Source organism: Neoarius graeffei, chromosome 13, assembly GCF_027579695.1.
Source record: "Neoarius graeffei isolate fNeoGra1 chromosome 13, fNeoGra1.pri, whole genome shotgun sequence".
In the NCBI taxonomy this organism is placed as follows: domain Eukaryota; kingdom Metazoa; phylum Chordata; class Actinopteri; order Siluriformes; family Ariidae; genus Neoarius; species Neoarius graeffei.
This window is the reverse complement of record NC_083581.1, coordinates 34,877,426-34,894,337: the sequence shown is the minus strand read 5'-3', so window position 1 is coordinate 34,894,337 and position 16,912 is coordinate 34,877,426. Positions and strand designations below refer to the sequence as shown.

Sequence of the window (16,912 nt, the reverse complement as noted above, 5' to 3'; positions counted from 1 at the left end):
GTTACAAATCTGATTTAGTACTCAAATATGTATTACGCCCAGCTAGTTAATCTTATCTGAATTACACATTTGTTTTATTTTGAAAGATTCATTTTACTACCCAAGAAGGGTCTTCATTTACTTGAATGTGGTCAGTGTTGCAACTATATAATTATATAAACTCGTTATAAATGATTAGTCACGTAAATGATTTCTTTTTCACAAACACCCTTTTGTAGACATTAGTGACTGTCCTACATTTGCCTTCCTTTTTAATGGAGCATGTTTTGATATTGGTGTAGTGGTTAGCGCTGTCGCCTCACAGCAAGAAGGTCCTGGGTTCGAGCCCCGGGGCCGGCGAGGGCCTTTCTGTGTGGAGTTTGCATGTTCTCCCCGTGTCCGCGTGGGTTTCCTCCGGGTGCTCCGGTTTCCCCCACAGCCCAAAGACATGCAGGTTAGGTTAACTGGTGACTCTAAATTGACCGTGAGTGTGAATGGTTGTCTGTGTCTATGTGTCAGCCCTGTGATGACCTGGCGACTTGTCCAGGGTGTACCCCGCCTTTCACCCGTAGTCAGCTGGGATAGGCTCCAGCTTGCCTGCGACCCTGTAGAAGGATAAAGCGGCTAGAGATAATGAGATGTTTTGATATGCAAGATATCATGATGTAGAACGAAAATGTTAATTCTTTGATGATGTCTAGTGAGTTTTGAGCATATGTTACCCTGAAAAAAATTCCTAGAGTTTTACAGTATTGCCTCTCTATCCTGCTCACATTTCCTGTTCCTTCTGTGTAAGCCATGGCCTAAGGGTTAGAGAAGCAGCTTTGGGACCAAAAGGCTGCTGGTTTAATTCCCTGGACCCCCAGTAATGGCTGAAGTGCCCTTGAGCAAGGCACCTAACACCCAACTGCTCCCCAGGCTGCTCTGGATATGCTGTATGTTGCTCTGGATAAGAGTATCTGCTAAACATATACACAGTCCATCTTATTTATTCATGTCTTGTGTGTGTGTCAGAGAGAGAGATTTTCTGGTTATTTGTTGAAAAACAAAGCTGCTAATATTTCCAGGTACATTATGATGCCACAAAACTGGGTAAACCCCCAAACTCAGAAGAAACCTGTACAATACATGTACAATAAGAATAAGAAAACTCCACAATAGCTTTGGTAACTTTTCAATGAATTTACTGTAAGACTACGAAGTGTAAATTGCAAATTGTCCATTATAGATAAGGCATTGTTTTTGTGTTTTCAGATCCTTTTGCACATATCTTCTTCGTCCTATAGCCAGCAAGGGCATCACTGATGACTCATCAATGGTGTGGCAAGAGCATTTAAACATGGCAGGTGCCCATCCCTCTCCAAGCTCGATCAATGGACAATTTAGAGTAGCCAGTTAGCCTAACTGCATGACTTTGGGGGAAACCGGAACACCCAGAGGAAACCCACACAGACAACATGAAAACTCGACACAGAAAGGCCCCTGTCGCCCACTGGGCTCGAACCTAGAACCTTCTTACTGTGAGGCGACAGTGCTAACCACTGCACCATCATACCATTTACATATATAATTTGAATGAATGTAAAATACTATTAAATTATCTCATCTCATTATCTCTAGCCACTTTATCCTTCTACAGGGTCGCAGGCAAGCTGGAGCCTATCCCAGCTGACTACGGGCGAAAGGCGGGGTACACCCTGGACAAGTCGCCAGGTCATCACAGGGCTGACACATAGACACAGACAACCATTCACACTCCCATTCACACCTACGGTCAATTTAGAGCCACCAGTTAACCTAACCTGCATGTCTTTGGACTGTGGGGGAAACCGGAGCACCCGGAGGAAACCCACGCGGACACGGGGAGAACATGCAAACTCCGCACAGAAAGGCCCTCGCCGGCCCCGGGGCTCGAACCCAGGACCTTCTTGCTGTGAGGCGACAGCGCTAACCACTACACCACCGTGCCGCCGCTATTAAATTATATACAGTATAAATTATTCAGTCACTATTGTCTCTAGAATGAGCAATAATCACGGCACATCTGGATTTATATTCAGTATTAATGATGCCAGTACAGTTCAATGCGACCCAGCCCATTTTCTTCTTCTGTACTTCATTAAAATGCAAACATGGCAGACTGTAATGACGATTTCTTCAACCTCCAGCTTAAAACGGATAAACAAATCCATAAGGCTACTTACTCAGTTTCCCTGCGTGTCTCTCCCGCACATTGCGCCTCACTCACGCACCGTAGCGCATCAGTTGCAGCTGTAATGGCTCCCAAACCTTTTACACATCCTTCCCGCACCCATCTTTGTATCTGACCTCTTTTTTTCAGACCAAGAACAGGCGGTGCGAGAGCCCCGGGACTCTTATTAGCAAGCGAGCGCTCATCTGGATTTCTGACGTCACTTCACGTTGGACGAGAGCGCGCATGTGGAGAGCGCGCATGTTAAGGACTGGAGTGTTAGACCGAAATATCAAATAATAACCTATTGTAATATAGTAGACGTAGAAGAGCCAACAAAATACTAACAATGTGTTATCACTAATATATTAGCCATAAGAGTCCCTTGTTTTGGAAGTTGAAATGTGTTACTAATAATGGATAAAAATATACCGTGCTGGGACATTGATCAGGATAATGCATGTTCATTATCACAATGACATGGAATTAGAAAGGGAATGGAACAGATGTTTCTGGAAAAGGGCGGGGCATACATTTTCAGCTCGAGAGATGAAAAGAAATGAAGATTCAGGTTGTTTAACAGCAGAGGGCGCTGTGGAAATATATCATTATGAAGTGGAAGTGAACTTCAAAACTTGCTGTAAAACTTGTCTGTGTGTGTGTGTGTGTGTGTGTGTGTGTGTGTGTGTGTGTGTGTGTGTGAGTGAATCAAATGCAACAAATATAATCAATAAATAGTCCATTTTATTTCATTTCATAAATTATTTGGAATACCCATTAGGCTTTAAACAGCGTGGCATTGCACAGTAATATATCCCCCCCCAAGGCAAATAGACAAAAAAAGATATCTGCACAACTAAGTGTGCTACTTAAACTCAACTACTATGTTGATGTCTTCATCTGCTTTTGGTTCGCAGGGAACCAGTCAAGCGCGCTCCAGTGTCAAAAGTTGAATACAACAATCTGATAAAATCTATAAGAAGATATTCTTCTCTCATTTTGTTCAGTAGAAAAATAACCATCGAAAATATACAAATATATAGGCTTCTTTAGTTTCGGATTTATACACAATGAAGTATCAAAATACAACACAGAGACCATAGAAAGTTGGATCATGTGCATGCTGACATGGTCTAGCAGTGCCAAACAGTTTTAATAACATATTCAACAAAGCATGCATTTTCATTAACGGCAAAAAATATAATAATAATAATAATAATAATAATAATAATACGACACTCGATGGAGAGTCAAAGTAATGTGCACTCTTGTTTATGACCTCGTCAAAACGGGGACAGCGCGGTGCATGCGCACCGGAAGTCCACCGGAAGTGGTTAAAATTCGCGCCACTTTTCTTTTCACTCAGTCCGCAAGTTTGCGTGATTACAACTTTCAGCTTCACGCTTCCATCTGGAGAACCGTCTCGCGCAGGTGAACTGTGCTTTACTTTAAACCGGATGCTTTCCTTCAGTGTGGGTGAACACAAAGTGGAAGTCTGAACAGCGCGCGCTCACACGAGTCCCGGTAAGGCGAAAGCGCGCGCGGCCAGAAGCTCGGCTTTCTGCTGCATCCTCTCCCTCTGCTTGATGTGCACCCGCCAGTGCCTCTTTCTCTCGTCGCTCCTGGCGAAGCGGCGCCCGCACACGTCGCACGAGAAGGGCTTCTCACCGGTGTGCGTGCGCATGTGCGTGGTCAGGTGGTCGCTGCGGCTGAAGCACCGCAGACACACCCGGCACTGGAATGGCTTGTGGCCCGTGTGGATGCGCACATGGCGGTTGAGCTCATCGGAGCGAGAGAAGCGACGATCGCAGTTTTCCACGGGGCAGGAAAAGGGCTTTTCACGCGGGGTTTTCCTGGTGCCCGTTTTAGTCGCTTGACCTCGGCTTCTGGTGGTTGAAGAGTTAGAGAAGAGCAGAGAGTCCAGCATTGAAGAGCAGTTCAGATCAAACACCTGGCTGTTAGTGAAAGCTGTTCTGTAGAACGCGTTTCCGGTAAGAGTGGATGGAGTAGTGGCAGGAGTTTGGATAGACGAGGCGCTCAGAGGAGCGCTGTGTGAGCACTGTTCCACGCAAACCGGCTCCTGTTTTATCCAAGTGTCCAAAGCAGGAGTGTCCAAAGAGTCAGTCTCAGGGCAGAGTGGGGAAAGCAGGTCGATGATGTCGTCCAGGTCTGCATCCTGATCTGAGAGACGGGTGTCTGACACACTCAACTCATCAAAGAAGTCGCAGCCGCGGCAGTCCTCCTCGCGCTCCTTTTTAACAGTCACCGGGAACAGCTGCTGCAGGCCCGCCACATCCATTAAATCATCTGAGGGGTCGTTGCAGAGCGACTCGGGGGATCCCAGCGAAGGCGTGGAGCTGCCCGTGGAGCCCACCGAGCCCTGTCTGTAGAGCGCGCCGCCGCGGGAGCTCGCGCCCGCCACCGACTGCGAGAAGTCATCGCGGTGGCTGTCATAGATGGAATTTGTGCAGATGCCCACAATCTCCGTGATCATGTTGAGGAGCGCGTCCGCGCTGCACGCGGCTGTCTCGGTGTGGAGGGTGCCGGTGTATGTCAGCGGGGAAGGAGGCAGCCCGTCAGCCGAGCTTTCACTCAGGTCTGGGAGGAAAGCGGGATCCGGCTGCTCAAGTTTAGGCTTCAGAAGCCCCTCAAAGCCTGCGAGGGTGGGAGAGAGAGAGAGAGAGAGAGAGAGAGAGAGGTGTCATTACATAAGCTTGCACCTACTGATGCATAGACTATATGACTCACCGCTTTGGGTCTAATAAAATCAGTGCATCAATTAGCCTGGATCAATAGATTAGGCTACAGATATGCATCAATTTGACTATTTTTGTTTAACAAATCTTAAGAAATGGCGTTGTCAAAATAAAAATTTTGCGTTAAATGTGTATGCAAGGCTTGGTGGAATGCATGCTACGGACTTACCGGCATCACGCTCGGTCTGAGCGCCGTTTTCCGTCGCTGCGCAGAGAAAGTCCAGCGCGCTGAAGTCCACTGTACTGATCATAGTGTTCCCTTGGTTGTGAATCCCGTCGCAAAATTCAAAAGTGCGGTGAAAATCCACAAGTCACGGATCAAACGATCAATTCCACCAGCGTGTGAGTGAGAAGTAATCAATCTCCGGTTTGGGTTTCGGGATTCCCTGTGCGTTCCCGTTAGGCGCTCGGTGGATCTTCGGTTGCTCCTCGCCGTCGCTACGTTTACCGGAATCCCTCGTCCCTCTTTTATACCGGTCGGCTTAACCGGGACCCCGCCTCTTGCTCATCTACGTCGGCGCGAGGATTCCCCGCCGTGTACCGACTTCGGTCCGCTGCTGCCCATATATGGGCAGAGGATGTGACGGGGTTTCCCCTCCGAAAATGGGCACGGGGGAATGTGACGCAGAGGCGATTGTCCTGAAGACCGATGCGGTAAAACAGACTGAACAGGAGACTGAGCTGTTTGCGATAATCACTAATGCTGAATATCGTTTTTTTTTTTTTTTTGGGGGGGGGATATTGTCTATTGAACAACCAAGCATCTCATTTTATCACTATATTAATCCGCCATTAAAAGTGCTATAATGTCTTCACTGTTGAATGTGCGTCTAGAGTGATTTTATCAACCTAATATGACAAATTATTGCAAATAAACCCTTCCAACACTGTTTAATGTAACAGCCTACTCTTTTTTTTCATCCATGTTCTGCATAGATGTTTAATGGCTCCTGTTTGGGTGTTTTTGCATTACAGGGCGTGATTGCTTTTCCTTGCTCGCTGAAGTAAAACCGGTATGTATTTCTTCTTACAAAACAGTATTAATGCAAAGGACAGCGGGCTGCTCGAAGATCCACAAGTTATACTCGTTTGCAGCAGAAGCTTGGGTTGTATGCAGCCTTCAGCACCGCGGACAGCGAGCACACTTTCAGAACCGTGGACAGCGACCACAACCCTGCGGCTGCAGGATCCGACACGCGCGCTCTCATCTTTCATCCCTAACCAGTAACCACCCTCTCAGATTTAGGTCAAAACTATTGCAATTTATGACAAAATCACTTGCTAGACCACATTCTTGCTGAAAAGCATAGGCTAATGTCTGAAAAGCAGCTGGTGAAATCTCTACTGCAGCCATGCAGACCTGTGTGCATGAAATCAGATTAATGGAGCATGGCGCCGTTTTAATGCGTGTTATGTAACGCATGATTTTACACTGTGAGGAATCAAGCAGACATCGGTATAACAGTGTAACAGCTTACTACACCATCCAGATTCATGGCAGACTGCATGAAATGCGTCATAAAGCTGTTCCCCAACGTACTTTAATTACCACGAAGCCGTGTGAGCTCTATAGTTTCAGACATGTTACTTTGTCACGTCCATAACGCTTACACTACACAACGTTTGTTTAAAATAATGTGCAGATCTAGTCTTACAAAAAAAAACCTCTGTCCATCCATGATATGTCACATTAATAACGCTGACAAACTGCTTTTTCTGTATCTGCAATATAAATAGGCTAAATTTCTCACTTTTGAATATTGGTCTGCGTTGTCTCTGAAAATTTAATCATGGACACTTTGCACATGTTCAGCATCAGTGACAAACAGTAAGGCATTTTATAGGATCATATGAGTTCAAATGTCATTCATAACTCTAGAATACCGCTATTATTATTATTATTATTATTATTATTATTATTAGTAGTAGTAGTAGTAGTAATATTCATGTTTAATATGTAATATACTTTTTTAAAGCTTGACATTAAAAGCAAATTATGTCCCAATTCACTCACTCACTTTTAGCTTTGGCCCGGTCAGAGTCCAGGGGATCCAGACCCTTATCATGGGAACAGTAGGTGTGAGATGGAATATACAGTCCATCACAGTACACCATACACACACAAATTCACACACTTATGGAGAGTGTCTCAAAGTCAAGCCATCTACAAGTAGCCTGTGTCTTTCGGGAAGTTGGGAGGAAATCAGAGAACGTGGAGGAAACCCATATGCAGACACATGGAGGATGTGCACACAGACAGTAACCTGAGCTCAGGATACAGAGTTGATATGGATCAAGTATGTAGCTGAAATGTTTTTCAAATGTACACCATATTCACTGCACATTTTTATTTTCAGCTGTGAATCTTTCAGTTCAGATGCCCTTACGGCTTTTTTTTTTGGGGGGGGGGGGCAAGATAGTTTAGATATAATGTAATTAATTGAATATTAGGCTCATTAGGCAAATACAGACCATTAACTATTTGTAGAACCAACATATGCCAGGCTACACTGTGTTAAAAATTGTATATTGAAAAATATGTATATATAAACAACACTTTTTGTAGTTTGTGAAGTTTAAACTTAAACATTACTATAATTCAAGTTGACATTATTAATAATAACTTCCATCCATCTATCCATTATCTGTAGCTGCTTATCCCGTTCTACAGGGTCACGGGCAAGCTGGAGCCTATCCCAGCTGACTATGGGTGAGAGGTGGGGTACACCCTGGACAAGTTGGCAGGTTATTTCAGGGCTGACACATAGAGACAAACAACCATTCACACTCAAGGTCAATTTAGAGCCACCAATTAGCCTAACCTGCATGTCTTTGGACTGTGGGGGAAACCGGAACACCCAGAGGAAACCCACACAGACAGCATGCAAACTCCATACAGAAAGGCCCCCGTCAGCCACTGGGCTAGAACCCAGAACCTTCTTGCTGTGAGGCGACAGTGCTAACCACTACACCACCATACTGCCCTAATAATAACTTAAAAATATTAATAATATTAACATGTCTTTATGGTTTGTAAGTGTAACTTCTTCTTCTTCTTCTTCTTCTTCTTCTTCTTACAGCTCCAATTCCAAAAAAGTTGGGACAAAGTACAAATTGTAAGTAAAAACGGAATGCAGTGATGTGGAAGTTTCAAAATTCCATATTTTATTCAGAATAGAACATAGATGACATATCAAATGCTTAAACTGAGAAAATGTATCATTTAAAGAGAAAAATTAGGTGATTTTAAATTTCATGACAACAACACATCTCAAAAAAGTTGGGACAAGGCCATGTTTACCACTGTGAGACATCCCCTTTTCTCTTTACAACAGTCTGTAAACGTCTGGGGACTGAGGAGACAAGTTGCTCAAGTTTAGGGATAGGAACGTTAACCCATTCTTCTCTAATGTAGGATTCTAGTTGCTCAACTGTCTTAAGTCTTTTTTGTCGTATCTTCCGTTTTATGATGTGCCAAATGTTTTCTATGGGTGAAAGATCTGGACTGCAGGCTGGCCAGTTCAGTACCCGGACCCTTCTTCTACGCAGCCATGATGCTGTAATTGATGCAGTATGTGGTTTGGCATTGTCATGTTGGAAAATGCAAGGTCTTCCCTGAAAGAGACGTTGTCTGGATGGGAGCATATTGCTCTAGAACCTGGATATACCTTTCAGCATTGATGGTGTCTTTCCAGATGTGTAAGCTGCCCATGCCACATGCACTAATGCAACCCCATACCATCAAAGATGCAGGCTTCTGAACTGAGCGCTGATAACAACTTGGGTCGTCCTTCTCCTCTTTAGTCCGAATGACACGGCGTCCCTGATTTCCATAAAGAACTTCAAATTTTGATTCGTCTGACCACAGAACAGTTTTCCACTTTGCCACAGTCCATTTTAAATGAGCCTTGGCCCAGAGAAGACGTCTGCACTTCTGGATCATGTTTAGATACGGCTTCTTCTTTGAACTATAGAGTTTTAGCTGGCAACGGCGGATGGCACGGTGAATTGTGTTCACAGATAATGTTCTCTGGAAATATTCCTGAGCCCATTTTGTGATTTCCAATACAGAAGCATGCCTGTATGTGATGCAGTGCCGTCTAAGGGCCCGAAGATCACAGGCACCCTGTATGGTTTTCTGGCCTTGACCCTTACGCACAGAGATTCTTCCAGATTATCTGAATCTTTTGATGATATTATGCACTGTAGATGATGATATGTTCAAATTCTTTGCAATTTTACACTGTCGAACTCCTTTCTGATATTGCTCCACTATTTGTCGGCGCAGAATTAGGGGGATTGGTGATCCTCTTCCCATCTTTACTTCTGAGAGCCGCTGCCACTCCAAGATGCTCTTTTTATACCCAGTCATGTTAATGACCTATTGCCAATTGAGCTAATGAGTTGCAATTTGGTCCTCCAGCTGTTCCTTTTTTGTACCTTTAACTTTTCCAGCCTCTTATTACCCCTGTCCCAACTTTTTTGAGATGTGTTGCTGTCATGAAATTTCAAATGAGCCAATATTTGGCATGAAATTTCAAAATGTCTCACCTTCGACATTTGATATGTTGTCTATGTTCTATTGTGAATACAATATCAGTTTTTGAGATTTGTAAATTATTGCATTCAGTTTTTATTTACAATTTGTTCTTTTTCCCAACTTTTTGGAATTGGGGTTGTATTATTATTATTATTATTATTCCATCCATCCATTATCTCTAGCCGCTTTATCCTGTCCTAGAGGGTTGCAGGCAAGCTGGAGCCTATCCCAGCTGACTATGGGCGAGAGGCATGCCTGCAGGGTACACCCTGGACAAGTTGCCAGGTCATCGCAGGGCTGACACATAGACACAGACAACCATTCACACTCACATTCACACCTATGGTCAATTTAGAGCCACCAATTAGCCTAACCTGCATGTCTTTGGACTCTGGGGGAAACCGGAGCACCCGGAGGAAACCCACACATACAACATGCAAACTCCACACAGAAAGGTCCCCATCAGCCACTGGGCTCAAACCCAGAACCTTCTTGCTGTGAGGCAACAGTGCTAACCACTACACCACCATGCAGCCCTAATAATAGCTTAAAAATATTAATAATACTAGAAAAGCACTCGGAGAGTGCAGACCTCCGCCAAGGCAATCCGTTCATAACTTTTTCCGTAATGTTGCTAACAGACAAACCAACAAAGAAACCAACGCTACCGAAAACATAACCTCCTTGGCGGAGGTAAAAAAAAGACCAGCACATCCATTGTTCCCTTCAATACTGAAGCAGTTTCCGGATGACGCGCCCTTTAATGGCCAGAGTCAGAAGCGCAGATAGCAGAGGAGAAAAAAGCACTCGGAGAGCGCAGAGCTTTGCCAAGAATCCTTTAAAAAAATCCGGGATCCAGAAGGTGATCCGGATCACTGCCAAAATTTAATGGATTGTTACTTGTGCCCAGTCACACCTCTGGAAAAAATTTCAGAGTAATCCATTCATTACTTTTTCCGTCATGTTGCTAACAGACAAACAAACAAACAAACAAACAAACAAATGCTACCGAAAACATAACCTCCTTGGTGGAGGTAATAATAATAACTAGAATGCATTTCCGGAGAAAATGCGAAAGTGTGCTTGCTCAGGTGTGCTGCCATTGCGACCCAGCAAGAAAGGCGACCGCACGCCCACACAACAAGTTTTATGTCAACACGCGAAAGTTTGGCCAAGACACAAGGCAGATTCTCATACGGAGATGACAGGTTGGCAAGGGTCTTTACAGGGACATCCCAGAGCATCACTAACATGAAAATGTAGATGTGATTCTAAATCCGTAAAGAGATATGACCCAAAACACGTTTTTGCTCATTGTGGCGCCCACTAGTGGCCAAATGACACCAAATTTGATGAGAGTACATGAACTGGTGCCAAAAGTCATCTCAACAAATATGGTCTTGATATGTCAAAGCGTTTCAGAGATATAAGCCAAAATACGTTTTTGCTAATTGTGACGCCCCCTAGTGGCCAAATGACACCATATTTGATGAGAGAAGTTTGGATGGTGTCCAAAGTTTTGCCACTAAATACGGTCTTGATACGTCAAAGCGTTTCTGTGACATGAGCTCACTTCCTGTTTGGTGGCTTCACCAACGAATTTTGATTGGCTGCCACGGGCGAACGCTTCAACATATGAGAGCAAAGCAAATGTAATTCATTAGGCATGGACTGGAGATCATGTGTGCCAAGTTTCGTGATGATCGGACAAAACTTGCAGCCAGGGTCACTCTACCTTCACTTTGGACAAAATTCAAAATGGCGGAAAATCTAATGAGGCGGAGAATGACGTCATATGGTGCGTTGGAATCGTCTAGCTCCAAGGATTCCAACGGCACCAGACTTATGAAAATCGGACATACAGATCAAAAGTTACGTGCATGAATGCATGTAAGACTGTGATCAGTTGGTGGCGCTAGATCGTGAGACGTACCAACATGAAACTTGATGAAATCAATCAGGGTCCACTCCTCTATCAGTGTACCAAGTTTCATGACTTTACACCTTATGGTTTGGCCTACAGAAGGAAAAATCTGTTTTTGTGTGTTGCGCACCCATTCATTTCAATGGGGGAAAAATTAATCCTTAAAAAAAATCCAGGATCCAGAAGGTGATCCAGATCACCGCCAAAATTTAATGGATTGTTAATTGTGTCCAGTCACACCTCTGGAAAAAAATTCAGAGCAATCCGTTCATTACTTTTTCCGTAATGTTGCTAACAAACAAACAAACCCTACCGAAAACATAACCTTTGGCGGAGGTAACAAACCAACGCTACCGAAAACATCCTTGGCGGAGGTAATTAACATGTCTGATGGCGTGAGGAACAAAGGAGTTTTTAAGTCAGGACGAACAGACTTAAAAACCCCTTACAAAAATCTACCATGGTTTACTATGGTTTTACCATGGTTTTTATGTAGTAACCATGGTTATACTATGGTTTTTATGTAGTAACCATGATTCTACCATGGTATCTCATGGTTATTCTAAGTACTATGAACCAACCATAGTATAACTATGGTTCATCCATGGTAGTAACCATGGATGAACCATGTACTATGTACATAGTATGTACCATACTATGGTATTTCATGGTGATTCTAAGTACTATGAACCAACCATAATATTACTATGGTTTATCCATGGTAGTAACCATGGTTCTACTATGGTATTTCATGGTGATTCTAAGTACTATGAACCAACCATAGTATTACTATGGTTCATCCATGGTAGTAACCATGGATGAACCATGTACTATGTACATAGTATGTACCATACTATGGTATTTCATGGTGATTCTAAGTACTATGAACCAACCATAATATTACTATGGTTTATCCATGGTAGTAACCATGGTTCTACTATGGTATTTCATGGTGATTCTAAGTACTATGAACCAACCATAGTATTACTATGGTTCATCCATGGTAGTAACCATGGATGAACCATGTACTATGTACATAGTATGTACCATACTATGGTATTTCATGGTGATTCTAAGTACTATGAACCAACCATAATATTACTATGGTTTATCCATGGTAGTAACCATGGTTCTACTATGGTATTTCATGGTGATTCTAAGTACTATGAACCAACCATAGTATTACTATGGTTCATCCATGGTAGTAACCATGGATGAACCATGTACTATGTACATAGTATGTACCATACTATGGTATTTCATGGTGATTCTAAGTACTATGAACCAACCATAATATTACTATGGTTTATCCATGGTAGTAACCATGGTTCTACTATGGTATTTCATGGTGATTCTAAGTACTATGAACCAACCATAGCATCTCATCTCATATCATCTCATTATCTCTAGCCGCTTTATCCTTCTACAGGGTCGCAGGCAAGCTGGAGCCTATCCCAGCTGACTACGGGCGAAAGGCGGGGTACACCCTGGACAAGTCACCAGGTCATCACAGGGCTGACACATAGACACAGACAACCATTCACACTCCCATTCACACCTATGGTCAATTTAGAATCACCAGTTAACCTAACCTGCATGTCTTTGGACTGTGGGGGAAACCGGAGCACCCGGAGGAAACCCATGCGGACACGGGGAGAACATGCAAACTCAGCACAGAAAGGCCCTCGCCGGCCACGGGGCTCGAACCCGGACCTTCTTGCTGTGAGGCGACAGCGCTAACCACTACACCACCGTGCCGCCACAAGACAGAGTTATAAAGCGTAAAGTGAGGAGGAGGTATGGTTTTTAAAAGGATGCACTAACTGTAGTATTACCATGCTTTCGTCCAATTAACAGTCAATGCTGTAGAGAAGGATCTTGATTAACAGCCCAGATACATTAACATTTACTTAGAACCTAAAAATTTAAGTGAACATTGAGGTAAAATGCATATAGTACACCCTAAACAACAACAACAACAACAACAACAATAATAATACACTCTAAAAATACTGGGTCAAAAATAACTCAACTTTAACCCAATCACTGGGCTAATATTGCACGAACTCAACACTAGGTTATCTTAGCCCAAACAATTGGGTTGAAACGATTGGGTGCAATCAACCTAAGAGTTGGGTTGACGATTTAACATAAAGACTTGTTATTTTAACTATACTGTTAGGCTAATGTTACATAATTGTTGGGTCAGTGTTTTTTCAACTCAACATTTAAATGAATAGTTTTTTTTAGTGTGTACTTTAATATATTCCCATATTACTAAATTATAGTGACACTACATTAATGCAAAGTAGTATGTTTTAAAGCAATTTCCTGCATGTAATTTTAAACTAAAATGTAGGAAAAATTGTAAATGTAAGACTATAATAGTAATAATAATAAATTAGCCTACAACAACAAGAACGTGTTTTTTACATGGCGCCTTTCAGGTCACTAAGATTTAAATAAATAAATAAATAAATAAATATAGTTAAAGAAGTTGTACTGAGGGCGGCACGGTGGTGTAGTGGTTAGCGCTGTCGCCTCACAGCAAGAAGGTCTGGGTTCGAGCCCCGTGGCCGGCGAGGGCCTTTCTGTGTGGAGTTTGCATGTTCTCCCCGTGTCCGCGTGGGTTTCCTCCGGGTGCTCCGGTTTCCCCCACAGTCCAAAGACATGCAGGTTAGGCTAACTGGTGACTCTAAATTGACCGTAGGTGTGAATGTGAGTGTGAATGGTTGTCTGTGTCTATGTGTCAGCCCTGTGATGACCTGGCGACTTGTCCAGGGTGTACCCCGCCTTTCGCCCGTAGTCAGCTGGGATAGGCTCCAGCTTGCCTGCGACCCTGTAGAAGGATAAAGCGGCTAGAGATAATGAGATGAGATGAAGTTGTATTGAGTGACGGACGAAACAACAGACCTGTTTTTTAGAGTTTTATTGTGAGGGTTAGGGTTAGGCCAGGGGTCGGCAACCTTTAAAACTCAAAGAGCCATTTGGACCCGGTTTCCACGGAAAAGAAAACACTGAGAGCCGCAAATAACACTGTGTGTGTGTGTGTGTGTATATGTAAGCTTTTGTTATTATTATTATTATTATTATTATTATTTTACCTTTACGCTTTGTATAAACAAGTATAGTGTGTTGCTTATGAAATCCATGAAGTGCTACAGAGAAAATTGAATTTTATTCATGTAATCAAGACATTTTGGACTCTTAAAAAAACTAATTAAAAAAAAACACCAAGTTAAGGGTCTCTTTCAAATGAATTAAAAAGTTGAACTTAAATTATACATGTAGCAAACAAAAAAATGCCGTGAGCCGTCATCCTCATATCACCTTTGGGCTTTTGGGGTGTGTATCGGAGCCTTGACCTGAATTTAAAAAATAAATTGGAAAAAAAAGAGCACTTTCACTGAACAATGAAAATTAAATATTTGCAAAATATCTGCATAAATATTTCTTTTACCTGGTTAATGGGACTTCTGCTCCTGAACCTCTGTGCACAGTGTCTGCAAATCAGGGCTGTAGGAAGTCACTTTCATCTTTCCGCAGGACTGTAAGCGCGTGAGTGTGGGAGGCGTGAGCGGTGTTTGTTTTTAACAAAGTTCATGGTGGAGAATAGCTGCTCACATACGTATGTGGATCCGAAGATCGACAGGACTCCAAATGCATATTTCTTCATGTTTATGTAGGTGTCGGGGATTACATTTCTCCATACTTAGCAGGGCTCGAAATTCGTGGTGGTCCAGTCGCCCGAGGCGACTTAATTTGTCATTTGGCGGGTAATTCCTGTCACTAGGCAGCCCGGCTGGCTAGTTGAAAATAAAAAATATATATGAAGCGAAGATTAAGACTAGGGCTGTGCGATATATCGAATATACTCGATATATCTCCGAAAATTCTGTGTGAGATACATATAATTATTATATCGTAACTATCGAGTATTTTATGGCCATCTGCTGACTTGCGTTTGTTTTGTGCTTGTTGCGTTTGTTTAAAACCTTTTCCGGTGGTTTTCTCCCTGAACCTCAGGCAGTAACGTGAGAGGCTGCCTAAGGGTTAAAAATAATAATAATAATAATAATAATAACGTCACGCACTCGCCAACCAATCCCGGGCGACAGCTCGGTGCTGAAAGGAACGTGTTGCCAGATTGGGCGGTTTCAAGTGCCTTTTGGCGGGTTTTGAACATATTTTGGGCTGGAAAACGTCAGCAGTATCTGGCAACACAGCGCTGACTCAGTTCGCGCAATCGCTGGTGTTGCATAGGCTATCGTGTAAGCCAGAGTGCGAATTACCCCACCATAATTGGGGGATACCATCATGGTCCACTATCATATCAATCCCCCCCCCCCCCCGGTCCTGTCCCGTCTCGTCTATGGAAGTCGGTGTCAGTAACTCAACACAATAACTCTGAACAATAATTTTTAATGTCATTAAGAAGCATGACAAACCATACAGTACTACCACAGAAGAAAAACAGCAGTACAACCTGATAACCTTCTTTGTCAGAACAAACTGGGTATCAACACTACAAATGAGTCACATACAGTTTATACACACATGCAGAACAGTCCTGCTGAATGTCTTACTCTCTTTCGTCCTGCTGTGCCTCTCCTGTCTGCTGGGAACCCATTTTCTTTATTCACATGAACAGTGTATAAAACCTAACTGCACCTACACTTGTACTGTAATTGTCTGTAGATATTAGTGCTAATATTTACTACTTACTCTTTTAGCACCAAAAAAATGCCTGATGTCTGGCCCTTTTATTTTCCTCATGTTTGGCCTACTGTCTCTGTGAATAAACTCAAACAGGGTAGTCAGATGAAACTATGACTATCTTAAAAATAATACAAAAGGAATGTAAGTAAAAACAATAGAAAACGAATTCAAATACTAGCATATGTACTAGGCTATTTTGCCTAGGCTAGCCTACTACCTGGCTCTTTTTATGTTGCCCCAGTCCCCAGAGGTTCTGATTGTAATTTTACATAGGCTTAGCCAGGCCTACATCAGAACTTCTTGTGCCTAATCACACACACAGGATTGGCCTATGTGCCAAATGAATTTCAGAAGGGCACAATTTATTCATGATAAAATGAGAATGGAAACATATGGAGTTCTTCTCCTTTGAAATGAGAATCGTTTCTATACCACACTGTAATAAGCTTGATTTAAATAGAGACTTAGCTTATCTTGCTAACTAACGTTGGTAACTAACGTTAACGTCCGTCCACTGTAGCCTTCTGGCCTCAGTGGGTAAGTAATTCAATGTATAAAGATGTGACATGAGCTGAAAGAACAAATCACTTTAATAAATGAAAATTGTAAAATAACACATTTTCAACAGGCTAAAAGTTGGTTAGCAACTAACATTACCAATGCACGTCTTCTGCTGCAAACCACAGACTGTATAAATTGCTGCAAACCCATGGACTGTATCTGATGAATCAACTGAATACGGTGTGGACTAGAAGCTATTGCTTCTAGCGCAGGGCTTTTCAAAGTGTGGGGCGCGTCTCCCC

The 16,912-nt window shown here is 42.9% G+C and overlaps 1 protein-coding gene across 1 annotated transcript; it reads right to left on the bottom strand.

The window, feature by feature from the left end:
* Nucleotides 1-3,680: 3,680 nt before the first annotated feature.
* On the bottom strand, nucleotides 3,681-5,177 carry egr4 (early growth response 4). Its single transcript, XM_060936647.1, has 2 exons — nucleotides 5,096-5,177; nucleotides 3,681-4,825 (listed from the first exon to the last, which is right to left on the bottom strand). The coding sequence occupies exons 1-2, from the start codon at nucleotides 5,175-5,177 to the stop codon at nucleotides 3,681-3,683; spliced, it is 1,227 nt and encodes a 408-aa protein (XP_060792630.1).
* Between the last annotated feature and the right edge of the window lie 11,735 nt (nucleotides 5,178-16,912).